The sequence below is a fragment of the Erinaceus europaeus genome, unplaced genomic scaffold (assembly GCF_950295315.1).
Source record: "Erinaceus europaeus unplaced genomic scaffold, mEriEur2.1 scaffold_258, whole genome shotgun sequence".
Taxonomy (NCBI): Eukaryota; Metazoa; Chordata; class Mammalia; order Eulipotyphla; family Erinaceidae; genus Erinaceus; species Erinaceus europaeus.
Window position 1 is genome coordinate 110,788 of NW_026647665.1, and position 27,489 is coordinate 138,276.

A 27,489-nucleotide genomic window follows, 5' to 3' on the forward strand; every position below is an offset into this window, starting at 1 on the left:
TTTATGGTTACTTGAGGAGTTATTTCCACTATAAATGTTAAGGTTTTTGTGCACAGAACTCAGTCTTGCTCGTCCCTGTGCCTTTTACAGGACCCTCACAAAACTTTGCTCATTAAATTGCTGTTGAATGACTTGACTAAAACAATAGCAACTGGACACTTTTTCTCTTATTTGAAGTTTGCTTAACTTGGTTAAACTAATGCAGGATGTTATCTCATTAGTAATAATTTAGGGTAGCTTACTTTCTCCAAATGGCTCTTAAAAACACATTACATTTTTTAAAGAACTCCTAAAATTGGGGGTGGGGGAGAAGTACCACCTGTGCCCTACATATAGTCTCAGAGACGATATTTAATGGCTACATAGCTGGTTTGTTTTGATAGGTATTTACTGGCTACATAACTGGTTTGTTTTGATAGATATTTACTGGCTACATAGAAAGAGAACCTAAAATTTCTGTATCAATGATGGTATAATTGAACAGTGATACTTGTTGTTACTGCTAAGAATAACTTCATTAATTGGCACCAAGGAAGCTGAAAAACTATACATATCTTTAGATTTGCAACCTACGTTGCAAGCTGACAGGTGTGAATTAAAATTATGTAATAAACAGGAGGATTCCATAATGGTAACTCAGGATGTTAATTCTGGAGAAACTCAGAGGAAGAAATCAGGAGTGGTAATGATTTTATGTAACTTTCATAGGTGAGATGGAGTTTTATTTGAGCTTTAAGAAGCGGAGCCCTACCCCACTAGGGAAAGATAGAAGCATGAGGTATGGATTGACCTGTCAATGCCCATGTTCAGTGGAGAACCAGTTAAAGGAGCCAGACCTCCCACCTTCTGCTCCCCATAAAGAATTTTGATCCATAGTCCCAGAGGGATAAAGAACAGGGAAGATTCTAATGGAGGGGATATAGAAGTCTGGTGGTGGGAATTGTACCCCTTTGATCAAGGTGGGAGTTCTGGCTCCTATAGTTGCTTCTCCAGTGGACACAGGCTTTGGCAGTTTCATCCGTACACCAGACTGTTTCTTACTTTCCCCAGTGGGGTAGAGTTCTGCAGAGGTGAGATTCCAGGACACATTGGTGAGATTGTCTGTCCAGGGAGTTCAGGATGGAAAGCAGGACAAACTTTAATAAACAGGAGCCAAAAAATAGGAACAGAACAGATGAAAATAGGGATTTTAGGGTGGAAAGGAGCTAGGAAGTTAGTATGTTCCTAGGGGCCCATGGCTTTAGTAATTTTTTCTTGAGGTTGATAGCTAACATGCAGGTGAACTAAATATATTGTCTTGGAAGACGGTGTCAGAGTTGAGAATGGGGCTTGAAAGCTCCATTAGGGCAGAGTAGCTCTCAAACTTGAAGAAAATATGTAAATACAATTAACTGTTTACCCCATCCATTTGACCTAAGGCCTGTATATATGTTCTTCAGCACACGAGGCTGTGTAACCTCTGAACCCATGTCAGTCTGAGCTCGCAGTTCACAGTCACAGCTGGGAACATTCTAGGCTGCACTCATTTCAGGACCAGTCTTCCTCCAGTGGCAGAGTAGGATGACCCAGCCTCTCTTCAGAGAGTGGGGGAGCCCCTACCACTGCTACTTTGTAGTGAGGGCAAGGTCATAGAGAGGCCCTCTAGTTACACTATTTATTTGCCATAAAGATAGGACTTAAATTATGATAGATCCTGCTCTCAGAGTTTTTGATTGTAATTTGTTTGCTTGGTGTGTAAAAACTGCATTAAAGGAACAGATATATTTCCTGGTGTGTACTTGGGAAGGTGAGATTTAAACTGGTGGTAAATGACATAGACAGTAATATTTGAATTATTGCATAAAATGTAAATGGATTCTTAGTAAAACAATGATCTTTAAAGGTTTAAGTTTCTAGTAGGTTATAGAAATAGGTCCTCAAAACTACTAACTATTGCATATCGCATATAGTCTTAATTATTCCCCCAAGTGAAATAGCTTGCATTTTGCCATATAATTTTTAACAGAGATAAGAGAGTATTACAGAGATGTAAGAAGTAGGGCCAATAAGGTTGAGTAGGAATTGCAAGTTGGTAGGAGGAAAATATAATGTAATCTCCTTGGTGCTGGATATTACTAGAGCAAGTGCAATGCAGTGAGATGAAATTTGGGATTAAGGATGAATGATGACTACTATAGTAATTGTGTTGCTCTATCACAGGGAGATGGGAAACTGTACCCATGTGCCAGCTACTGTACTATAAACCATTAGCCCCCCTCCCCAGTAAAATTATTTTTTAAAATTATGTAGCAAAACTTTAGGCCAGAGGAAATAAAAATAAAATTAATCATTTTCCCACCTTGTTCACAGGGGCAGGAATTAGTTCTAAGTATACATTGGACCTAGGTTGAGTGATGGAGACTAGGAGAAAGGTTTTCTTAAGACATTTTTGTAATATATTAGTGACCAAGAAGCAGACTTACATTTTAAGGATCAGTACTTTTTAGTAATTTGTACCCTGAATTTTTATGGGAAAGTAATACAGCATCTGCATTGTTATTGGCCTTTTGCTGCACTATATATTTATACAGAAGAAGCAATTCTTTTGACATTAAAGCCATTAAAGAACTCAATGGAGGAGGCAATTTTATGTATAAAATACATGTTAATTGCCATAGGAATTTTCCGACAAAGCACAAGATAATTTTGATTAGAAAGCAGTGGATTATGTTTTGAGAAAATCACAGGTACATGGGCAGTTGATGTGGTTTTAATGAACTGCCACTGAAAAAGTCTTGGGGCTGAGTGATGGCACACTTGGTTGAGTGCACATGTTACAGTGCACAAGGACCCAGGTTCGAGCCCCTCCTCCCCACCTGCAAGGAGAAAGCTTTGCAAGTGGCAAAGCAGTTCTGTAGGTATCTCTCTGTCTCTCTTCATCTCTACTTCCCCCTTCCCTCTAGATTTCTGACGGTCTATCCAATAAATAAATAAAGATTAAAATAAAAAGTCTTGGAACCAGAAGGAAATGCCACATTTTCTGTAAGTCTTCCATATGGAATGAAAGAATGTGGAACTTTCAAATCATTGTCTAAGGGAGTTGGGTGGTAGCACAGCAGGTTAAGCACATGGCGCCAGGCGCAAGGACCGGTGTAAGGATCCTGGTTTGAGCCCCTGGCTCCCCACCTGTAGGGGGATCGCTTCACAGGTGGTGAAGCAGGTCTGCAGGTGTCTTTCTCTCCCTTCTCTGTCTTCCCCTCCTCTCTCCATTTCTCTCTGTCCTATCCAACAACAACGGCATCAATAATAACTACGACAACAATAAAAAAAAGATTTAAAAAAATCATCATCTAAAAGAAAAATGTCATTTTTCAATTAAATTTTTGGATAAAGTTTCCAGAAATGATCCTAAGTCTTAAGGGACATTTCTATCACTTGATCAAAATTTTTTACCAGTCTGAGACTCAAGACTAAACAAAAGCCATTGCTGACTGACCATGCTGCATAGTGGTCTTTTTTTCTTAAATCTCTGGCAGCTGTTCCCTAATAATTCTATACCTCTCCAACTGTAAAACTTAAATTTGAAAATTTAAGTACAAAAATTTCATTTTAGAAATATATCATGTCTTAAAAGTTTCATGTGTATCTTGCCTCATTAGAGTATTAAAACAATCTTTTTAGTTTTGAACATAGGACTGGATAGCATTAACTTAATAAATCCTTCTTGTATGAAAACTTATAATTCTCCTAAATACTGGATTATCAGCTTTTGCTGTAGCAGTAAGTAACTCTGAAATCTTATTACATTTATTTCTTACTCTCTGTTTCTGGTTTGGCTTAGCTGGGATGGTCAGTTCTTGATTCCAGATTGAGATCTGTTTATTATGAAGTCCATGTTGAAGTATCAATGTCTACATTTGTTATGACAATCTCTTGGAAGGGTAAAGGAGCATAATAAAACTAAACAGTAATACTTCTTAAAAATAATTCTTAGAACTGACCCACATTCCATTGGTCAAAGCAAACCATATGGCATATGATATATACCATCAATGAACAGCAGGAAAATAATATTTGCCTATGGGGTAGGATGTGAGAGAGTGAATACTCACCAAGAATAATATAGACCAGTGCAGATGTTTCTGATATAAAACAAAGAATAAAGGGACAGATGGAGTTGCAGGTCTTACACCAAAGTATCTGGTAGTGAGAAAGATTTCCAGTAAATTTGTAGGAAGAAGGATTTTATTAAAACTCAATTTCACAAAAGCAATATCAATATTACAAAGTAGGGGAGCAACCATATGTACTGTTTTTTTTAATATTTATTTTATTTATTTATTCCCTTTTTTGCCCTTGTTTTATTGTTGTAGTTATTATTGTTGTTGTCGTCATTGTTGGATAGGACAGAGAGAAATGGAGAGAGGAGGGGAAGACAGAGAGGAAAGAAAGATAGACACCCGCAGACCTGCTTCACCACCTGTGAAGCGACTCCCCTGCAGGTGGGGAGCCGGGGTTCCAACCGGGATCCTTATGCTGGTCCTTGTGCTTTGCGCCACCTGCGCTTAACCCGCGGCGCTACAGCCCGACTTCCCTATATGTACTGGTTTTAAAAGTCGGGATCTAGAATCAGTTTCATCTTAGATTCTAGATCCACTACTAGTTAGCTGTATACTCCTGTGACTAATGCCTCAGTTAGTGTTTGAATGTTGTCCTCATTCTTATGGGCTTCTACCTCTGGGGGTCTATTAGCTGGCTTTTGTCCTGGTTCATTTCTCCAATGCTTCTTCTTGGTTTAATGGTATATGGTATGTTGTGAGGTCCCTCTCTTAGTACTTTTCAATCCACTAGTGTCATTTGCCTGGATTGACTTTTCTCTAAGTAAGGTGCTTAAAGAGTCCACAGATGTGGAAATTAACAGTTATTTCAATGTTATCTCAATCCCTGAGTTGAAGCATGGTCCCTTGAAGGCTGGAGCAGCAGTTGGGAGGCCCTGTGCCGACATGGGGGTAGGGAGTAGGGAGAGCACCTAATCAGGCAACTCAGAAAACACACTCCTGGTGGTCTAGAAGTGGGGCTGTATAGTGGCAGCCTTTCCACACTGTTCTCCTATTAAATTCAGAGACACTTTGAATAATTGCTTCAGAACCCATGGAGTACAAACAGTTTTTTTTTTTTTTAAAAGAAACTCACAGGGCCAAGGACTACTGCCCAGTTTGGTTCTGGCTGCTGTCTGAGCAGCTGAATTGGGCCTGGGGCTTTGGAACCTGCGGGTGTGGGAGTCTCTTTGCATAACCACTCTGCTATCTCTTCCCTGCCCTATTTTATCTCTTGGTCAGGAGTGAGTGATTAAGCTATAAAAACCTACTTATAGGTAAAAAGTCCTCAGGCTCCCATATCCTATACGGAAGAAAAAGAACACAGGAGGGTTTAACAGCCACCATGCTTCAACGCAGGGATTGAGATAACATTGAAATAACTGTTAATTTCCACATATATAGCAGACCTGCAGCCAACATCAAACTCAATGGTGAGAAACTGGAAACATTTCCCATTAGATCAGGTACTAGACAGGGCTGCCCACTATCACCATTACTATTCGATATACCGTTGAAGTTCTTGCCAAGGAGCAAGGAATTAAAAAAGTACAGTTTGGAAGTTAAACTGTCACTATTTGCAGATGATATGATAGTGTACATAGAAAACCCTAAACCTGAATGTAGCAGGAACTTCCTGAAAGTGTTTTTTTTTTTTTTTTCACGGATGTATCCCATTATTGTTACTCTGCACAGGAACTGAAGTGGTTGCTCCTTATATCTGTTGTTTCTTTGCCCACAGTACTTGTTATATAAGTTATATAAGTAATGGTGCTTTATGATAGACTTTTCCTGTTGAAATTATCATGCTGTTTCTTGTTTTCTGATTGTACTTGAAGCTGAACAAGTGCCTCCTGCCCTACTCCATAGAAAAACTAACTCTCACTCTAGCTTTTACATGGAGAGAAATTGTTTTGTTACTGTTGAAACTTGCCATCAGAGGTCAGAGTATATTAATTCAAATTAACTTCCTTAACTCTACAGAGTATTAAATTTTTGTACAGGTTCAGGGGCAGGTTCGAAAGCCCAAAGTTGGATTTGGGGCAGTCAGGGAATGTTGAACGGCCCCCAGATCCTCCGGTCTCTGGTACTGTGGAGTCTCAAACTTCTTCTTAGAACATAGTTTATAACTGGTTTCACCTATTCTCCATTATTTTGAAAGGACAAGGCCAGCTGGCAGAGGTTGATTATAGGAATCCTTGGGACACTTATTTTGTTTTCAGGTTCAGTTTTAGCATATTGACTATTAGAGTTGAGTTCAACCCAAAATATCCAGCTCAGGTCCCACCTCTCCCCCACCCCCATGCCATATCAGATGATTGGTCCTTTTATGCTCATTTCATTCGTGTGTGTATATGTGTGTGTGTGTGTGTGTGTATTTTTTACATAGTATTTTTCTCTTGTCATTTTCCTGGAGAATAAATGGAATAATGCATACAAAGTTTTTAGAATAGTGTCCTTCCATTGAGTATGTACTTAGTGTGCCTTCATGAGATTAATGCTTATACCACCATCACTGTTATCATCATCTCTTACCACAAACACTAATTAGGAGTAAAATTCTTTTTAAAAAAATATTTTATTTATTTATTAATGAGAGGGGTAGGAGGGGAGAGAGAAAAAACCAGACATGCGCTGCTGGGGATTGAGCTCAGGACCTCATGCTTAAGAGTCCAACACTTTATCCACTGTGCCACCTCTCAGACCACAGGAGTAAAATTCTTCTTTTACCCACAGGATGTTCCGTCTTAACTCACTGACTGTGTTGGCAGAACTGGCTGTGCGTTCTCGATGGTACCATGGAGGAGCACAGCCCACCCAGGTTAGGCGGCGACTGATGATGGTGGCTTTTCTGGGGGCATCTGCGGTCACTGCAAGTACTGGTCTCTTGTGGAAGAGGTGAGTGTTAGCTGAGCACCTTTTCCCTGCATGTTCTTTCATTCTTGCAGCTCTCTTTGTTATCAGAAAGCGGTTGGTTTCTAGTCTAGTGTTGTATTCAAGTTTCTTCCCAATATAGTTTGGCATTAATAGTGTATATTTCTAAAATATGGATGTTTCAAAGAATACAGTTCTCATTTTAAGGCAACAAATGGGAGATACATTAAGGAAATGGATTTGAGGGGCTGGGAGTTTTATTATAATCTATCTTAGAACACATTAATGAATTTCTTCAGGTTTCTAGTTGAAGTCTATTTGGTTGAATATTCATTTCCTTCTCTACATCTGGAAGTTTTGGGCCATAATTTCTCTAAATAAGCTTCCTGCCCTTTTCTCTTCTTTCTGTTGTAACTTGCTTAATGGATATATTGGTTCTTTTGACAGTGACCCTGTTCTCTTAGGTTCTGCTGATTTTTATTCTTCCTCCTTCTCTCTCTCTCTCTCTGTTTTGTTTTTCTAAATACTATCAAATGACCCATCTTAGAGTTTGGAGATTCTTTTTTCTGTTTGATCAAGTCTACCCTTGAACTCCTCTAGTCTTTTTTTCTTCTCTCTTTTCCCAGTTAGTACTTTCTCAGGTCAGCACCATGATTTCTGTTTGGTTCTTTTATATTTTCTCTTGTTGATATTCATGTTTTCATGTATTGTTTTGTTTTTGTTTTCCACTTACAAAGTATCTTTATAAGGTATTTTAAATTCTTCTCTAGATCATCCATGTCTTCTTTTTCTTTAGGATCAATTTTTGAAGATGAATTTTGCCCCTTTGTTTGAAGGTCATATCCCCCTATTTCTTCATGTATCTTGTAACTTAATTTTGAAAACTGCTTATTTGAATAGACAGTCCTTATCTTTGTCTTTATGAACTGGCTTCATACAGGAGAAGACTTTCATCAGTCAGCCCAGATAAAAAATTGGGGCTTTACCAAGTTCTTTTTTGTAGGGGAAGATATCACTCTCCATGGAGATGGACTATTTGTCAATTAAAAAGTCTTTCTGGTTTCTCACTTAGGAACCTGTGATCTTTTGCTCCCTCTGGTGCCTATCTGTGACACTACAAATTTCTGCGTCTGTAGCCCCAAACTATCCTACTTGCTCTCTTCTCAGAAAGCAGTAGGCATTTGAAGTGGATCAGATCTTCATCAGTGCCCCAAGTCCAGCGAGTTCTTTGACAACCCTCTGGAAAATGAGCAATCCAGATTCACAATGAAAATTCTTTCACTTTGCAAGTGAAGCCTTTAGCTGTACTCCTCTCCTGATTATACTCACTGGCATAAAGTCACCCCTGCTCTTCTTTGTTCTCAGTGGCCCTCTGCAATGCAGACTATCTCACTCTCATCAGGGCTCCCAAGTGAAGGAGTCAGAAGTGAGTTCCTCAGGCAACCTTCTGGATAGCTAAAGTCCTGAACACCCATTCCATTCTTTGTGTTCCACTCTGATGGAGAAGTTCCTAGCCAGGGCATTCTCTCCTGGCACTAACCTGTGCCCTCTTGGAGAAAAAGCCAATATGGATAAAAGGGAATACCTTCTTTTTTTTCCCCACTTCAGTGTGGTTGCTCTTGGTATTGTGCTAGCCTGTTATACTGCAGTTTTTAAACTGGATTTTAGAAATCTCAATGGGTATTTAATTTATTTTTTATTATTTATTTTTTAAATATTTATTTATTTAATCCCTTTTGTTGCCCTTGTTGTTTTATTGTTGTAGTTATTATTGTTGTTGTTATTGATATCGTCATTGTTGGATAGGACAGAGAGAAATGGAGAGAGGAGGGAAAGACAGAGAGGGGGAGAGAAAGATAGACACCCACAGACTTGCTTCACCACTTGTGAAGCGACTCCCCTGCAGGTGGGGAGCCGGGGCTTGAACTGGGATCCTTATTCCAGTCCTTGCGCTTTATGCCACGTGCGCTTAACCCGCTGCACTACCGCCTGATTCCCTTCAATGGGTATTTTAATAATATGCCATTGTTAAATCTTTATTAATATGATGAACCATCTTGATTGATAGAGATTTTTTTCTCTTTTTGCATATTCAGGGCCCATGCAGAATCTCCACCATCTGTAAACAACTTAAAGACTGAACTTGGTGATGAAGGAAAAAATAAAGATGAAGGGAAAGTTTGTGACCCTGAACAAAAGGGTGCAGATGCTTGTGTTGAACCTTATCCAGAAGAGAAAAAGAAGAAACGTTCTGGATTCAGAGATAGAAAAGTATGAAACTCATTAGTATAAACTAACTACAACTATATTTACTCCTAAAATGGAATAATGCAATTGGCTGGCTTTTGTCAGCTATTTCAGATAGTTCCTCTTTTCTTTGAAGTTACTCACCTGTCTGCTGGAGCCTCAAACATACTAGTCTTATCTTGTCTTCTGACACTGAACTAACTCCCTGACTCCTTTCATGTGTTTGGTACCACAATTTACATGTGTTTCCATTACCCATTAACAAAGATTGTGGCTTTAGTTATTTTCAGTACTTTTTTCTTCTAACTTATAGTCTTGAGGCACAAGTGTTTCACCCATAACTAGTATAAGAATAAACAGTTCTTATTAGATAAGTGGTATATAAATATTTTCTCCCACTCTGTATGTTACCTTTGTTACTGTGTTATTTTTGTCAGGAGGTACTTAATATCTCATTGTTTTTTTCTTTTGTACTTTTTATTGATGTGACATTGGTTTACAAGGCTATATGTATGTCACCTCACATCACCCACTACCAAAGTACTAGTCATCTCCTACTAAAGTCAGTTTGAATTCCTTTACCCTTCCTTTACTCTTACATCTCCATCACCTCCCACACTTGGGTGACATCATTTCTACAATCACTCTAAGGGCTTGTGTCCCTTGCTTTGTTTTTTATACCCCATATATTGGTGAAGTCAGCTGTAATGGTCCTTCTTTTGAGTTATTACATTTAGCATATTACACACTTCATTTCTGTCCATAATATAGTATAGCAAAGGACAATATTTTAATAGCTGGGTAGTATTCCAGTGTGTGTGTGTGTGTGTGTGTGTGTGGTGACTTTCGCCTGTGCCACAAGAGGTGGTACAGTGGATCAAGCATTGGGTTTTCTGTCATGATGTCTGATTTCAGTCCCCAGTATTACTGCAGGTTTGAAAATCAGAGCCAGCCCATGGAGTCAACAGGAGGAACCTTATTAATGTTAATGGGCCGCAGAAAGAGCTCATGCTCTTAAAGAATTCTGGGCCACGAACAAAGGGATGGTAAAAGCTTATATAGGGGCTGCCGGCTGAGAGCAGAAAGCTTCATCCTAGAAGCAGAGGCTGCAAGTTTAAGGGGTGGGATTTGTAGCCATTGTTCAGGTTCTGGTTGCCTTAGTTACTGTTATGGTTACTGTTACATTTTCTTGCTTAGCTGTCTGGGAAAGTTTAGCCTCAGGACTTAGAAGCTTCATGTCCTTTCAGGATAAGATACACCACTGGGGGGTGGGAGTACCTTTCTCAAGGTCTCCTGTTATCTGGGGACTCTCCCATTCCTGCAGTTTGGTTAGTTAACTCTTTCTTTGGCTTGACAATCTCATTTCCAGCTCAGCTTCACATAATACTCTGGTTCTCTCTCTTTCTTTTCTTCTTTCTCCTCCTTATTTTCTCATTAGTAAGTAAATAAATACTTTAAACACAATACAACTGTTTTTGTATTGGAATCTATATTGCTAATATTTCTATTGGCATCTACCTTGCTCAGGGACACTTTTTCATTCAGAGAGACAGAGGCAGGCAGAAACACCATAGCACCTCCAGTGTGGTGCTAGGTCTTGAACCTGGGTGATCTTCATAGTGAGATATGTGCCCTACCCAGTGAACTAGCTATTCACCTCTATACCACAACTTCTTTTTTTTTTTTTCTAGTACTTCTATTGGCAGGATTAATGTTTTACAGTAAACACAGTGTTGGTACATGTGTAAGATTTCTGTGTCCTGAAAAAATAAAAAAACCCTCACCCCTAGCCTAGGTCCTCCCCCACCATCATGCAGCAGGACCTGAAAGCACCCCACCCCCAGAGTCCTTTGGTGCAGCACACCAAACACAGCTTCTTAATCTGCAGATCTTTTGTTGGACACTTGCATCCTATATTCTGAGCCGTGTGTGTCTGTGTTTCTGTGTGTGTATATGTGTGTGTGTGTGTGTGTGTGTGTGTGTGTATGGTTAGTCTTCCTTTTTAACATGACCACTTGAAGGATCAGTTAATATGGATCTCTAAAATGCATTGCTAAATGGAGATAAAGCAAAATAGATGTCTCTACTATATGTCAGTTTTTAAAATTTTTTATTTGTAAAGTGGAAATATTGACAAGACCATAGGATAAGAGGGGTACATTTCCACACAGTTCCTACCACCAGAACTCCATATTCAATTCCCTCCCTTTACAGCTTTCCTATTCTTTAACCCTCTGGGAGTATGGACCCAGGATTATTGTGGGATGCAGAAGGTGGAAGGTCTGGCTTCTGTAATTGCTTCCCTGCTGAACCTGGCCATTGGCAGCTTGATCTGTACTCTCAGCCTTTCTTTCTCTTTCCCTAGTGGGGCAGGGCTCTGGGGAGGTGGGGCTCCAGGATACATTGGTGGGGTTGTCTGCCCAGGAAAGTCAAGTTGGCATCATGGTAGCATCTGGAACTTGGTGGCTGAAAAAAGAGGTAAAATGTAAAGCAGAACAAATTGTTGGCTAATCATGAACCTAAAGGCAAGAATATTGCAGATGAAGATTTCGGGGTCTCTGTTTTGGAAGAAGCTAGTAGGTCTATTTTAGGTATATTCCAGAGGGCCCATGACTTTGCTAGTTTTTGCCTGAGCCTGACATCTAATATAGTAGGTAGAACCAAGTTATTGTCTGGGGAGATGGTGTCATAGTTGGAAAAAGGACTAGAAAGCTGGATCAGGGAAGATATTTTCCCCAAATATGGGGAAAGTAGATAAATATTGTAAACTGCAAACCCCATCAATTTGATCTAGGGCCCCTAGTCAGCACAGGAGCTGACGTAACCTCTGCATCCCTGTAGTTTCTGAGCTCACATTCTGTGGTCACAGCTAGGAACATTCCAGGCTGCACTAATTTCAAGACCCATCTTCCTTGGGTGGTAGGTAGAGTATCCAACCTCCCTTCAGAGAATGGAACATTCCCTACCATTGTTGATCCACATTGAGGGCAAGGTTCTATAGGAGCCCACTAACGGGTCCATTATGTTGTTCCTCATGGAGATGACAGGTGACAGTGGCTAGAGGGATCTGTTAGAGGTCTAGGTCCATCACGTCATCACGTCTGTGTGGGAATCCCAGGACTTTCTGACTAGGGCCCCAGGTGATGGGGTACTATGTTAGTTTTGTCTCTACTAATATCTTTTTGGGAATGCAAAAAGTCTTATTTTCGTATACTTATTGTATCAAGCTAAAGATAATCAATGTTATTTAGTATGGTAGCATAATTCAATAACTAGTAACAATCAAGGAAATATAATTTTTATATTTATAAATATTGATCTTTTTACCTTTATTTTGTGTATGCTTAACAAAGTCATCTGGCACTACCTGCAGCTAATATCCTAAACATTGTCAAACAGTTTATTTGTTGTTATTTAGAAGGAGAACAATATAGAAGGCCTACTGAAAGGTATCTCTTCTGTTAGCTCTTGCAGATAGTTGTATTCTAATTAAAAATACCTCTGATACTTGTAGCTAAGTCTCAAGACTGCTAAAGAATTGAAACACTCCTTGGTGCATTTGCCACATGCCACATCTTTTGATAAAAGGTCTCCTGAGGTAAAACTTAAAACACACCTACCAGATGATTTTGCTCATATTGGAATATAGAGAATTGAAACACATGAAGTTGGGGGAAAAAAAGAGAAGACAAGAAAGCAGCCAGACTGCAAACTGTCTGTAAGACTTAGAACTATGGAGTGTGTGTGTGTGTGTGTGTGTGTGTGTGTGTATGTGGTGTGTGTGTGGGTGTGGGTGTGTGTGTGGTGTGTGTGTGTGTGTGGGTGTGTGTGTGTGGGTGTGTGTGGTGTGTGTGTGGGTGTGTGTGGGTATGTGTGTGTGGGTGTGTGTGTGGTGTGTGGGTGTGTGTGTGGGTGTGTGTGGGTGTGGGTGTGTGTGTGTGGGTGTGTGTGTGTGTGGTGTGTGTGTGGGTGTGTGTGGGTGTGTGTGTGTGTGTGTGGTGTGGGTGTGTGGGTGTGTGGGTGTGTGTGGGTGTGTGTGTGTGTGTGGGTGTGTGTGTGGGTGTGAATATACATACACGGACATGTTCTGTGGAGATGGTGTGATGTGGAACTATGTCCCTGTAATTTTAATGTAAACCACTAATATTTTGTTAAGATCTCTGAAAACAATTTCTGGTTTTAATGAAAATTGGCATTAAAAAATTCCTGTCATGTCTAGTTACAAATTAGCTAATTTCCTAACTGCTGAAAGCACATCTGGTAGTGTGATTTAGACCTTTGTTAAACATCTGCTTTCAGTGACCTCAGAGTGAGCGTCTAGCCAGGACTGACAGTTACTGTAATAGATGAGCTTATGTGGCAAGTTCAAAACATTAATAATATTTTAATACTATTGAATGTACTTATAGATACAGTTGAACTGGCAGGGTGTTTTTTTGGTCATACTGCCTTGACACGTTTTTCTAAGCACTTATTTTGCAAAGTACATTTATTGTTGGCTAATTCATATATACAATTCAAAATATGAGAGAAATATCAATTAGCCTTTTGGTGGAAAAGATTTTTCTCGTATTTGTAGAAGGTTACTATGCAAAAGATACAGTACATTGAATGTTGCACGCATAGAATTGGAACTTGGGTACAAGATAGGGAAGTGGACTTTCTTGTTGACATCATATTCTTTTAGTTAAATATATCTTAACTAAATATTTGTTTTTGATCTTCCTTTAATATTTGCTTGTGTTTTTCTGAACACCATTCTTACGAGATCAAATGAGACCAGGCGTGTTGAGGGTGGTATGGTCGTAGACACTATTCTTTTCTTTTTAAAAAAAAATTTTTTTTTAATTTACTTATTCCCTTTTGTTACCCTTGTTGTTTTATTGTTGTAGTTATTATTGATAGAACAGAGAGAAATGGAGAGAGGAGGGGAAGACAGAGAGAGGGAGAGAGAGAGAGAGAGACACCTGCAGACCTGCTTCACCGCCTGTGAAGCAACTCTCCTGCAGGTGGGGAGCCGGGGGCTTGAATCGGAATCTTTACACAGGTCCTTGCGCTTTGCACCATGTGCACTTAACCCGCTGCACTACTGCCTCCCACACTATTCTTTTCTTACTATGCTCTTTGTGGTGGACCTCAGCAGTTTGCTTAATTTCATAGTCAAAAGTAAAAGTCTTATTGCTTCAGAACTGTTAATAAGTGAATAAAATTTTTTTATATTTATTTATTTTCCCTTTTGTTGCCTTGTTTTTTATTATTGTTGTTGTTATTGATGTCGTCATTTGTTAGATAGGACAGAGAGAAAAGGAGAGAGGAGGGGAAGACAGAGGGGGAGAGAAAGATAGATACCTGTAGACCTGCTTCACCACCTGTGAAGTGATTCCCCTGCAGGTGGAGAGCTTGGGGCTCAAACCAGGATCCTTACACAGGGTGCTGTTGTTTAATATAGTCTTTTCCAAATACTATTATTCAAATCTGTGAAGTCTTAAATTTGTTTTAGGATTTGGGAAATTGTATTGAAATAAAAGATGCAAAGCCATAGCCCCTCCCCCTTTTAAATTTTTATTTATTAAAAAGGAAACACTGACAAGACCATAGGGTAAGAGGGGTACAACTCCACACAATTCTCACCACTAGAACTCAATATCCCATCCCCTCCCCTGATAGCTTTCCTATTCTTTATCCCTCTGGGAGTATGGACCCAGACTTATTATGGGGTACAGAAGGTGGAAGGTCTGACTTCTGTCATTGCTTCCCTGCTGAACGTGGGTGTTGACAGGTCAATCCATACTCCCAGCCTGTCTCTCTCTTTCCCTAGTGGGGCGGGGCTCTAGGGAAGCGGGGCTTCAGGACACATTGGTGGGGTCGTCTCCCTAGGGAAGTCCAGTTGGCATCATGTTAGCATGTGGAACCTGGTGGCTAAAAAGAGAGTTAACATATAAAGCCAAACAAATTGTTGACTAATCATGAACCTAAAGGCCGGAATATTGCAGATGAAGATTTGGAGTCTCTGTTTTGAAGATAGCTATAGTAGGTCTATTTTAGTTATAAGATAGAGACAGGGCAGAAAGAGAGATTGAAAGAGAACACAGCACCAAAGCTTCTTTCAGTGTGGTAGGGGTTGTGCTCAAACCATGGCCGCTCATCTGGCAGAGCAGCACACTATCCATGTGAGCCATTTGGCTGACCTCATCCATTCTTTTAAAATCTGTAACCAAGGGGGAGTCGGGCTGTAGCACAGTGGGTTAAACGCAGGTGATGCAAAGCGCAAGGACCAGTGTAAGGATCCCAGTTCGAGCCCCCGGCTCCCCACCTGCAGAGGAGTCACTTCACAAGCGGTGAAGCAGATCTGCAGGTCTATCTTTCTCTACCCCTCTCTGTCTTCCCACCTCCTCTCTCCATTTCTCTCTGTCCTATCCAACAACGATGACAGCAATAACCACAACAATAAAACGTCAAGGGCAACAAAAGGGAATAAATAAAAATTTAAAAAATAATAAAAAAATAATAAAAAATCTGGAACCAAAAAACTTACAGCCTACTGTATAGATGGCAATATATTTTGGGGCTGGGTGGTGGCACACCTGGTTGGATGTACATTACAGTGCCCAATGACCTGGGTTAAAGCCCCCAGCCCCCATCTGCAGGGAGGCAGCTTTGCAAGTAGTGAGGCAATAAATACTGCAGGTGTCTCTCTGTCTCTCCCTTTCTCTATCCCCCCTTCCCTCTAGATTTCTGGCTGTCTCCATCCAATAAATAAATGTAGTTAAAGAAATTTTAAATAAATGAATGGCATTATGCTTTTACTTAAATCTTTTGGTCCTGTGTGGTATTTTTCAGTTTTGCTAGCTTGCAATGACTTATGAAGTAAGAATAATTTCAGAACAATTCCAAGTGAGAGTTAGATGAGCATTGGCTCAATTAGAATATAATTTATATAACAAAGGAAAAATTCAACAATTTATGAAATTCTAGTTTATTTTTTAATGGTTAATGATTAATGGTTTACAGTCAGCAGTAAAGTGTAGTAATTTATACATGTGTAACATTTCTCAGTTTTCCACATAACAGTCTAACCTAAGCCCCCCTAGGGCCTCCTCTGCCATCGTGTTCCAGGGCCTGAACCCTCCCTTCCCCCAGCCCTAGAGTCTTTTACTTTGGTACACCATCTAGCTTATTTTTATATTAAAAATGCAGCTATAAAAATCATGTAACATATATTCCAAAAATAGGATAGAAAATATATGTATGTATATGTGAAAATGAGAATTGCTAAATATAGTGTGATTCTGTGAACTTCTAATTTTAGGTGATGGAATATGAAAACAGGATCCGAGCATATTCCACACCAGACAAAATCTTCCGATATTTTGCCACCTTGAAAGTAATCAGTGAACCTGGTGAATCTGAAGTGTTTATGACTCCACAAGATTTTGTGCGATCCATAACACCTAATGAAAAACAACCTGAATGTAAGTAGCTAATAATATGAAAAACAGGATTCTAACATTTATTTTGTTATACGCTACTTTGTTTCTCGCATGTATTGCCTAAACTTTAGAGATGCATGCAATAGTTATATTCACTATATACTGATACTAATGTATACATATTTATTTACAAACTATATGTAGTAATATTAGGCATTGTTTTAGGCTTTAGTATTGATTTACCTTTATTCTGCATTTTGTGAGAGAGAGTGGGGAAGACTCTTAACATACCACTCTACAATCCATGGAGTTCCCTTGGCACTGTCTAGGGTGCTTCATTGTGGTGCTGAGGACCCAGCCAAGGCCCCCAAGTATGAGGCATCTGCTTTACCCAGTTTGACATCTCTCAGACTCCTTGCTAGGCTCTAGAGGTACAGAAGAGGAGCCTAGAGTCGAATGTGACATTTCCTAGCCATAGTCAAGGGTTGAAAGATTGTATCCCTCTGGCCAAAATTCATTGTGCGTAATGAAACTGTTCCTGAAGGCAACAGATCACACATGTACCTGCTCAAAACTTCCTCTTTAGTGAGGTAGGTACCGTGGTTTGTTAAAGAATAAAGGTGCTAAAAAAAAGAATAAAAGTGCTATGGCAATGTTAAGAAGGGATATTTAACTCAATCTGGGGGTTTGGAGAATATTTTCTAGGGAATACATCTAAGTTTGTATAAAACTAAGGTAAAGAACAGTGGAAAGAATGTCTCATGTAGACTAAATTGCCTGAACAAAGGAGGTGGATAGAAAGAAACCAAATGGCTTCATAGTACAAGTTTCATGTGATAATTTGTATGTGTATGAGAGACAGTGTCGGAATGGTGGAGTCGGGAACTTAAATAATTATAGTGAATTAATCAGCCACCAAGGTGCCAAATGGACAAAATGTTTTTTTGTTTTGTTTTGTTTTCTTTTAGAGCTTTAGTACCTAATAAGAAAAGCAACTTGGGTTTAGGTTAATAAAGAAAAAAAGCTGCAAACTTTTGCTAAGACAGTGTCGTGACCTTTTGTTTACTTGTGAATCCTTTCCCAGCTCTGCTGAAACCTGAGGACAGCAGCCTGCATTCCAGCTTGACTTACTGGTGATAGAGTTGTAGTTGTACACTTTGATTGCTTTCACAACTCTTTGAGGAACTAGCAAAAGATCTGTGCTGCCTCAAGCTGGAGTGACTTTGTGGGTGTTATCCACCAAATAAATTTATAGACATACACTATTCATAGTAACGAGGCCAAGAGAGTCCAGATGGGATAAGTAGCAGACAGACTGAAAAAGTCAGGGAAAGAAGAGCGTGAGTAGGAAAACATTTTAGGGACTAAAAGCTTTGCAAGGCTACTTGCATAGACTTGGGAGTCAGAATGTAGTGTGCTTGCTTAAGACTAGATACAAATGTGGAAAATGCTTGAGTGGACTTGTGGTTCTTACTGATCTTTGGGTACTGGGAATCAGCGCCGATCCCCTCCACAGAACCTCAGTTTACATCTGAGGCATGCACTCAGCCACCAAGCTGCATCTCTAGTCCCTTTTGCTGATTTTTGCACCTTTTGCAAGAAGGTAAACATTTGAGTTTTAGAAGGTCTAGTTAAACATCACTGGAAGCACCCCCCCCCAACTTGGGCTAATATGCAAGCCTAAAAAAAAAGGTAGGGGGGGTGAGTGGTAGCACACCTGGTTGAATGCACAGTACAGTGCACAAGGACCCATTTTCAAGCCCCTGGTCCCCACCTGCAGGAGGAAAGCTTTGAGAGAGGTGAAGCAGTGCTGCAGGTGCCTTTATTTCTCTCTCCCTCTCTGTCTCCCCCTTTACTCTTGATTTCTGGCTGTCTCTACCCAATAAATAAAGATAATTTAAAAAATAAAAATAATAGGTTCCCTTATTTCTCTCTCTAAAGCATCTAAGGAAATCTCTGTTAAATCACTTATTGACTGCTTAACAGTGGGACAGAAACATCAGTGAAAACACATGACAAAGAATGCACTCTTTGCAAAAGTAGTTTGAAAGAAATCACTATATAAAGTGATGACTCAAGTAGTCTGGGAGTGGCACAGTGGGTAAAGCATTGGGCTCTTAAGCATGAGATCCTGAGTTCAATCCCCGGTGGCAGCACATGTACCAGAGTGATATCTGGTTATTTTTCTTACCTTTCTCATGAATAAATAAAGTGATGACTCAACAAGTCATAGTACCAATCCTGGGAAGCAGGGAAAATCTGATTTCCAGAGTTACCACAGTATAATATTTGTAACATGCCAATAAGAAATTACATTGCTTAATAATAATCAGGAATGTACAACCAGTTAAGATGGGGGTGGGAGAAATTAATGTAAATCCTTACTGAGGAAGCCCAAACATTGCATTTGTTAGACTTCAATTCTTAAATTTGATCAAAGAGCTGACAGAGCAATGTGTTATTAGAAATTCATAACAAAATTGAAATCATAAAAGGGGACAAAGTAGATATTCTTTATAACTGATGAAATAAAATTGTTAGATACTTTTCTATAACTATTAGAAGAGTTAAAAAAAAAAAAAGTTCTGAAGCTGAAGGGTTATCATTCCACACGTGAAGTCTCTGGACACAGTCTGAGGTGAAGCATGTTGAGGTGGCAATCGTTGTGTTGGTTAGGTTGTGATCGGCAGATGCAATATTATTTGATATGGATTGGGAGAGGCATACAGGAAAGTGGGCCCTATTCAAGGGTTGCAGGACTAGGGGAAGTAGAGGCTCTATAGTGGAGATGTGAGGTTCCTGTTGTCTTAGGGTTCAAAAAGACAATGGATAGTTAATGTTATCATCACATTATTTAGTAATTGGGTTAACTTTGAAAAGTCCTTTTGTTAGGGTTTGCTGTACAGTACCCAGTATCTTGTATATAGCTGTGCTATTGGTTGCTTCTGATCTCCAGTCCTGTTCTTTTTTCTCAAGATTGCTTTGGCTTTTGTAGCTTTTGTTTTATTCTTAAAAAAAAAAAAATTGGTAAGATCTTGATAGGGATTGCATTAAATTTGTATATGGCTCTAGGTAGCAAAATTAACATTTTGCTGATGTTAATTCGCTGACTTCTTTTGTTAGGTTTATTCATATATTCATATATTCTCTAGGTTTTTCTATGTGTTCATCTGCAAATGGTGACAGTTTGACTTCTTTTATTCTAATCTATATCCCTTTAGTCCCTTTCTTTTGCCTAATTGCTATGGCAAGAACTTCCAGCGCTATGCTGAAGAGTAAAGGTGATAGTGGGCAGCCCTGTCTAGTACCTGACCTGAGGGGAAATACTTCGTTTCTCACTGTTGAGCATGGTGTTGGCGGTAGATTTGTTGTATGTAGACTCCACTAGATTAAGAATTTTTCCACCTATTCACATTTTCTTTTTGACTTATCTCACTTGGTATGATTCCTTTAGGATCCATCCAAGATGAAGCAAAGGAAGTGAATTCATCATTTTTAACAGCTGAGAAGTATTTCATTGTGTATATACACCACAGTTTTCTTAGCCACTCATCTGTTGTTGGGCATCTGGGATACTTCCAAGTTTGGTCTATTATAAATTGTGCTGCTATGAACATAAGTGTACATAGATCTCTTTGGATGTATATGTTTGTTTCCTTTGGGCATATATGTCCAGAGGAGAGGAGTTTCTAGGTCTTAGGGTAGATCCATTTCTAGTGTTCTGAGAAGTCTCCAGACTGTTTTACACATGTGTTGAACCAATTTGCATTCCTACCAGCAGTGTAGAAGGGTCCCTTATGGAGAAGAATTCTTGTCTGTTATATCCCATGCATAGTGGAAAGGCTGCTGACTGAAATATTCAGTATTTCTGTGAAATACATTTTTTCCTAGGAAGATAGGTCCCTTCAGTATAGTGACTTTGTCTTGAACTTTTTTGTGTATGAGAGGCACCAGTGAATGAACCGAGTGCCTATTGTATATCCTACAACACTGAGTAGCTTCCTGGCCTTTTCTTATTTTTTAATATTCTGTATTCTTGGGGGTGGGTTGGAGAGACAGAGAGAAGGAGACAACAGTACTCTGCTCCACCATCTGTGGTAGCTTCTTCATGCTGTCCATGGTCCTACGTATGGTGCTTGGGATAAAACTCAAGACCTAGACATGGTAAGGCATGTGCTCTACGTACTGAGCTTTCTCCTAACCAGAGCTTCTGTGTTTGTTTTTAATTCCCTGCAGCGCTGCTGAATGTAGAGCAGGCATCAATCCCAGCTGTAGCCATTTGCTTGTTTCTCTATACTCTGTGAGCAGAGTGGACATCATGTTTTTAAGTGGATTTTAAAAAAACAAATCAATAGAATTTTTTTGACAGTTGGAAATTACATAAAATTCACATATCAATGTCCATATAATGATTTTTATTGGAGTACATCCATCCTCATTCATTATGTATTGTCCTCGGCGGCCTTTGTACTGTTGTAGCAGAGTTTAATAGTTGCAGTAGAGTCCATATGTGGCCCGTAGATGCCCAAAAAACTTAACTTACCTGACCCTGACCACTTACAGAAGAAAACTGCTAATCCCTTGTGAAGTAATGAGAGTCACATATATTCATCTTTGTCTCTAGTTTTTTGACAGAAAATGCTTAAGACCTTTGTAAGTACATGCAAGGAGGTGAGATATGTTCTTCCATAGTCATAGCAGAAATACAGGAAAGCAGACCAATTTCAGAAGTCCATACTGTTCCCTCCCAGGCTTCCTTTACATATTCTGTCTCCGAGACTAAACCAGTTCACACATAAATAGTAAATTGGACTTACACTTTTTTTTTTGCATTTAGAAATGAAAGAACATAAAGAATATTCTTATAGCCATTACGATTTCCTCAAATTTTATGATTTATCCATCTTTATTTAAGATAATAGAGGTATAATTCCATACTATTCCTACTACCAGAGTTCTGTATCCCCTCCCCCTCTGTTGGAAAATGCAGTAGTTCTCACAAGATCACAGGTTAACTCTCTCTCTCTCTCTCATATATATACATCTGTATATATACATGGTGATAGAAAGAGAGAGAGAGAAAGTGTGTGGTCTGGTGTCAATAAAAAATAGTAATGATAATGTTGTGGAAAAACTAGTACATTTGGTTCAATAATTAAAAGCAAAGATGAGAAACGTATGTTTCATTTGGATTATCATTAGTGACTGAATATTTGATTTTTTTTTCTCTTTTACAGACTTGGGTCTGGATCAGTATATTATAAAACGCTTTGATGGAAAGGTGAGCAAACCATGATACGTGTGTGTGTAGATATATAGTGTGTATGTATTTTCTTGCATATAAAGAAGTTTTTAATTTTCCTCTCGAATTATATGTGATACATAATTCTCAGTATCTGTTTTCTTATTTTAAAAAGCGTGTTTTTAGATTAGGAGGCCTATAAAGTGCCTTCAGGTGCTTCTACAGAAAGAGTCAAGCAGAAGGTACTTCTGTGTTTTTTCTGTATCAGATGTGAGCTGGGAGCAGTGGATGAGTTGTGTAGGCACCGAGCCCCAGTGATAACCCACCCTGGTGGCAATAAAAAAAAAAAGAATAATAATGTTCTATGTTTTTTCCATATGAAGGGTTGCCTGATGCACACCCACACACACACACACGAACAGCTATTTCAGCATTCATATTTGATTCTGATTTCATTCAGTAGCCATCATAATGGTCAACAGGTTCCTCAATATTACATTTTCTCTTATAAGGACACCCATCTGGCTTGATTGTTCTCAGCCTTAGATGTCAAAGGATATAGAAGTCTTCACTAGTGCTCTTATAAAAATTAGTAAGACTGCCCAAATTTGCATTAAACTTACTTTTAGAACAAAATGATTTACTTACTTCTTAGGTGCTGGGTGGAGGGGAAGAACCCTTTACCCCTGTCATATGTGGTGCCGGGAATCAAACCTCACTCTTGTAAAGTATGTATTCTCCCTGTGTTGCCTCTACAGAGGTACATTATACTTTTAAGTTTTTACTTTATACTTGAATAGATCATTCTTAAGCATAGTAAATGAAGCTTTTGGGAGTGGGGCAGTAGCACAGCAAGTTAAGCACATATGGCGCAAAGTGCAAGGACCGGCATAAGGATCCTGGTTCGAGCCCCCGGTTCCCCACCTGCAAGGGAGTCACTTCACAGGTGGTGAAGCAGGTCTACAGGTGTCTTTCTCTCGCCCTCTCTGTCTTCCCCTCCTCTCTCCATTTCTTTCTGTCCTATCTAACAACGATGACAATAATAACTACAACAATAAAACAACAAGGGCAACAAAAGGGAATAAATAAGTAAACAAATACTAAAAAAAAGAAAATGAAGCTTTTAATTCTATTATCTCATAAAGCAGTCAGTTAAATATATTTTTCCCTTTCAGGTTCCTTTCTCAAAAAAGGAAGTGAAAACATTGCACAGGTTCAGAAAAAAAAGTAAAAGGCTAATTTTAAAGAGGATGAAGGAAGTCTATCAGAAAGAAGAAAGAGACAGGATTGGCTCTGCATATCTTAAACAGCAGAAAGTCAGAATGACAATCATAAGATGGCTTCAAAAGGCAGGATCAAAAAAGAGGGTCTAAGTTAGTAGAGGTTAAGGTTGGTTAATAGAAACTTATCTTATCGGAATGTGTCGACCCTGCGTCAGTACTTCAGATTCCATATACCGGTAAGGTTGTATAAGTGCCAAGGTCTTTTGCACAAGTAGAAGGAATGGGTGCCCTAAGATCTGAGGTATCTCAGTCATGGCTACCTACGTACAAATGACTTCTCCCTCTCAGGTGGCATAGTGCCTCCATCTCTGAGTATCTTCTTTTCACTTTATTTTTTATCTTTAAGAGGATTGTGTGTGTTATTTTTATGAGAGTAAGAGACAGAGCACTGCTAAGCTCTGGCACCTGCTGTGCTGTTGATTCAACTTGCCACCTCAGACATTACAAATCCTGTGCTCTGCAGTTAAGCTGTCTCCTCCCAGGCTTGGACATTCTCTTCTTATTTAATTTTTTTTTCACCACTCCTATCACCAAAGGTTTGTGTCCCCATCCCAACCCCCAGAGATAACCATTATAATTCTCAGACTTGGAAATAGGTGGACATTTTGGTTTGGGGTTTTTGGGGTTTTTTTTCACATTTTTATACTCAAGTGTCTGTATTCCACATTAGCGTGAAGCCATACTGTAGTCCTTCACCTCCTTACTTGCTCACTGAACATCATTTTCTCTAAGATTTTTTCTTTTTAAAGTCACATTTTCTTTTTTCTTTTCTTTTTTTTTTTTTTTGGCCACTTGGTTGCCTTTCTCTCTTAATTTATTTCTGTTAGTGATTAAATATTGATTTACAGAATTATGGGATAACAGGGGTATAATTCTACACTGTTTCCACCCCACCAGAGTTTTGTGTCCCCATCTCCATTGGAAACTGTAGTAATTCTCCCAAGGTCATAGATATGGGCTGACTTTATCTCTTCCCCCATATATATATATATATGATTTTTTATACATTTATATAAAAATATATCTCCCATTTTTGTATATAGAATATTTATATGTGTATATATATACATATCCCATTTTATCTATGGTCCTGCCTTCATTTCCTTTCTAACTCACACCTACACCTATTACTACTCCTGAGGCAAAGTCACATTTTCTGTGTAAGTACCGCGCGCTAACTGATTGCGCCACTGGAGCTCCTACAAAGTCGCATTTTCTAAAAGAAAGAATGATAGTGAAAAGGAAGGGGCACAGGAGGTAACCAGTAAATAAATATTTGATGACTTAGAAAAACTCACCTATGGCAGTCGGGTGGTGGCACACCTAGTTAAGTGCACAAAGTACAAAGTGCAACGACATGCACAAGGATCCTGGTTCGACCCCCCCAGTTTCCCACCTGCAGGAGGGTTGCTTTACAAGCAGTGAAGCAGGTCTTCAAGAGTCTTTCTCTTCCCCTCTATGTCTTCCCCTCTCCTCCAGTCTCTGTCATATTCAATAATAAAAAAAAAAAGTGAAAAAAATGGCTGCCAGGAGCAGTGGCTTCATAGTGCAGGCACCAAGCTCCAGGGATAAACCTAGAAAAGAAGAAAGAAAGAAAGAAAGAAAAAATCAACTATTCCTTGGCAATAGGACTCATTAAGCAGTAATATCTTACAGCAAATTTAATTAAACAAATCACTTTTTTTGGTCACTAAAGAGATCCATAAGAGCATAAGCATTCAGTTATCACTTGTTGTAGCTATATAAACGTCAAAGCATAGAACAAATTCAAATATGTGCAAGTTGAACAGCAAACTTGCATGTTATAAGGGTAATTCCCATTCTTAGAAATCTCCCAAAATGGAAAAAAAAAATGACTTTGATTTTTATTTAACTATTTTGCAGAGCTCAAGCCTCATGCATTCACATTTTATCACTCCCAGGCCTGCCTTCATCAACCTGTCAGCGCCCATGTTCAGCAATTACAGAAGCAATTACAGAAGCCAGATCTTCCACCTTCTGCACCCCACAATGACCTTGGGTCCATACTCCCAGAGGGTTAAAGAATAGGAAAGCTATCAGGGGAGGGGATGGGATACGGAGAGCTGGTGGTGTGAATTGTACCCCTCTTATCCTATGGTCTTGTCAGTGTTTGCATTCTATAAATAAATTAATTTAAAAGAAAGGCAGAGAAGGGAAGAGACACCACAGTGCTGGAGTTTCCCCATGGTGCTCCTGTGCAGTATTGGGTCTTCCCCCTGGGCTGTGCACCTGTGTATCCTACCTCAGCTATTTCCAGGCCCTGACTGTGCTTTTTTACTCAGCTTATCAAAGTTAATGGTTGCCATATATCTTCTCTTCTCTTTTGGCTTATATGAAATGCTGCAAAGTACCTTGTCCTCCGAATAATTGCTCTCTTCCTGGCATCTTACTGCCCAGTTAATTAGGTATAAAAGTCTCATTGTGCTGTTTTCATAATGAGTAGTTGGCCTGGATTAAAATGCTAGTTTATGAACTAAAGAGAGACCTGATTTGATTTCTCGTATTTGTGCTGTACTATGCTCACAGTGATTTATTTCAGCCCTGTGCTGTAAAATCCACTGGGAATCTGTAATGCTAATCTAGCCTGAGACATGTATTTTTCAGTCAAGAACTTTTATAACCTAGGTTTGAGAATTATGGTAAGTTCATGACATTTTATTTCATAGCTAGTGAAATTTAAAAAAAATTTTGATATTTGAATTTATTTTGGAAGTGTTACCCAACTAAATTATATTATATAAACTGCTTCATCAAATACTCAGCCTCCATGATTTTTCATGATGTATTAGGAATATTACTGTTATTAATGATAATATTGACACTAGTAATAGTATTAGGATAATACTTTATTTAGTATAGCATAATTTCACAGACATTTTTCCAAGTAGTCATCTGGAATCTTCTTTTGGGTAGTTACTAAAGTGTATAAGTCATCTGGGTTCAATTACCTATATTTTATATGGATGGTAAAGCAACAAATTTGTCTTGAAGTTTTAAAAGAGAATTTATATATAAAGTCATACTAAGATATCTTAATAGGAAACTTTAATTAAAGAAATGATTTGATTACCCATGCAAAAAGTAGAATGTTTATTTTCCATTTTGTTTAGGAAACAGGTAATTGATTATTCATATGGGGTTTTTTTGTTTGATTTTTTTTGGGGGGGGTGTAATGTGAAGCTTTTTCTATGGTTGTATATTTTATTTAGGGAAAGTTAGAAATTGAGCTAATAGGTTTTTTATTTTGTTGTATTATACATAGAAATTAATGCCAGAAACATTTTTGTGTATCCCTTAGTCCCTGTCTTCAATGTTTAGTGATTTTAGTTGATGTCTTTCATATGTTATAATATTTGAGGTATCTGTATGTACATATTTGATATGGAAATTTTTGTTTATATTATTTTAAAATGTCCATTTTTTTTTCTTTTTCTTATCTTCTGATCAGGATTTCTGGCAGGTACTGACTCAGCAGCATGTGCTTTAAGTTAATTAAGGTTCCTAAAGTCACGGTAGTGCTCTCGGGACAAAGGTTCAATGCATGCTCATGTCCTTTTCCTGTTCCCCTGAGACTGATTTGTTCCTGCCACTTGAAATTAACATAACTTTATCCTTAGTATGACAATATAAATACTTTACAAGCCCTTGATAATATAACAACCAGCATAACTTAAAAGGAAATTTTAGCATTATGTGTCACACAAAAGGTCAATAAATATCTTAATCCTCTATTGTATAAGGAATTTTCAGTTAATTGTGTTGACTAAGCAGTCTTACTTAAGATGTCCTATTCCTAGTTGAAATGTAGCAGGCATAGTGAAGTAACAGTAACTTTAAGTGAAACTCTTTGTATTTTTTCTTTTGAAAAATCTTACACAAATAAACGTGAGCAATTGCTTTGTTGCATTTTGCTCAATAAAATAACTGAGAAACAGAGGAACACCAGCACTACTTCACTGTTATGTACTAATCAGCAACTTTGATTTATAAAGTAAGCAAATAACATGGAGAAAACATGAGAATGAATATGCGCAGCTGTTAAAAATGATGAAGTCGGGAGCTGGGTGGTAGTGCAGCGGGTTAAGCGCACGTGGCGCAAAACTCAGGGACCGGCATAAGGAATCCAGTTGGAGTCTCCGGCACCCCTCCTGCAGGGGAATTTCTTCACAAGTAGTGAAGCAGATCTGCAGGTGTCTATCTTTCTCTCCCCCCTCTGTCTTCCCCTCCTCTCTCCATTTCTGTCTGTCCTATCTAACAACGACGACATCAGTAACAACAACAACAATAACTACAACAATAATAATAAAAAAGACAAC

At 38.8% G+C, this 27,489-nt stretch overlaps 1 protein-coding gene across 2 annotated transcripts in view; it reads left to right on the forward strand.

Annotated features, from left to right (window-relative positions):
• LOC103128537 (calcium uptake protein 1, mitochondrial) overlaps positions 1-27,489 on the forward strand; it is an 86,216-nt gene that overhangs the window by 24,191 nt on the left and 34,536 nt on the right. For both annotated transcript variants that reach the window (XM_060184225.1, XM_060184226.1), the window contains exons 2-5: positions 6,813-6,974; positions 9,047-9,221; positions 16,507-16,669; positions 21,865-21,908. In XM_060184225.1, coding sequence (XP_060040208.1) covers positions 6,814-6,974; positions 9,047-9,221; positions 16,507-16,669; positions 21,865-21,908 — 543 coding nt within the window. In that variant the 5' untranslated portion in view covers position 6,813. The remainder of the gene's footprint in view (positions 1-6,812; positions 6,975-9,046; positions 9,222-16,506; positions 16,670-21,864; positions 21,909-27,489) is intronic.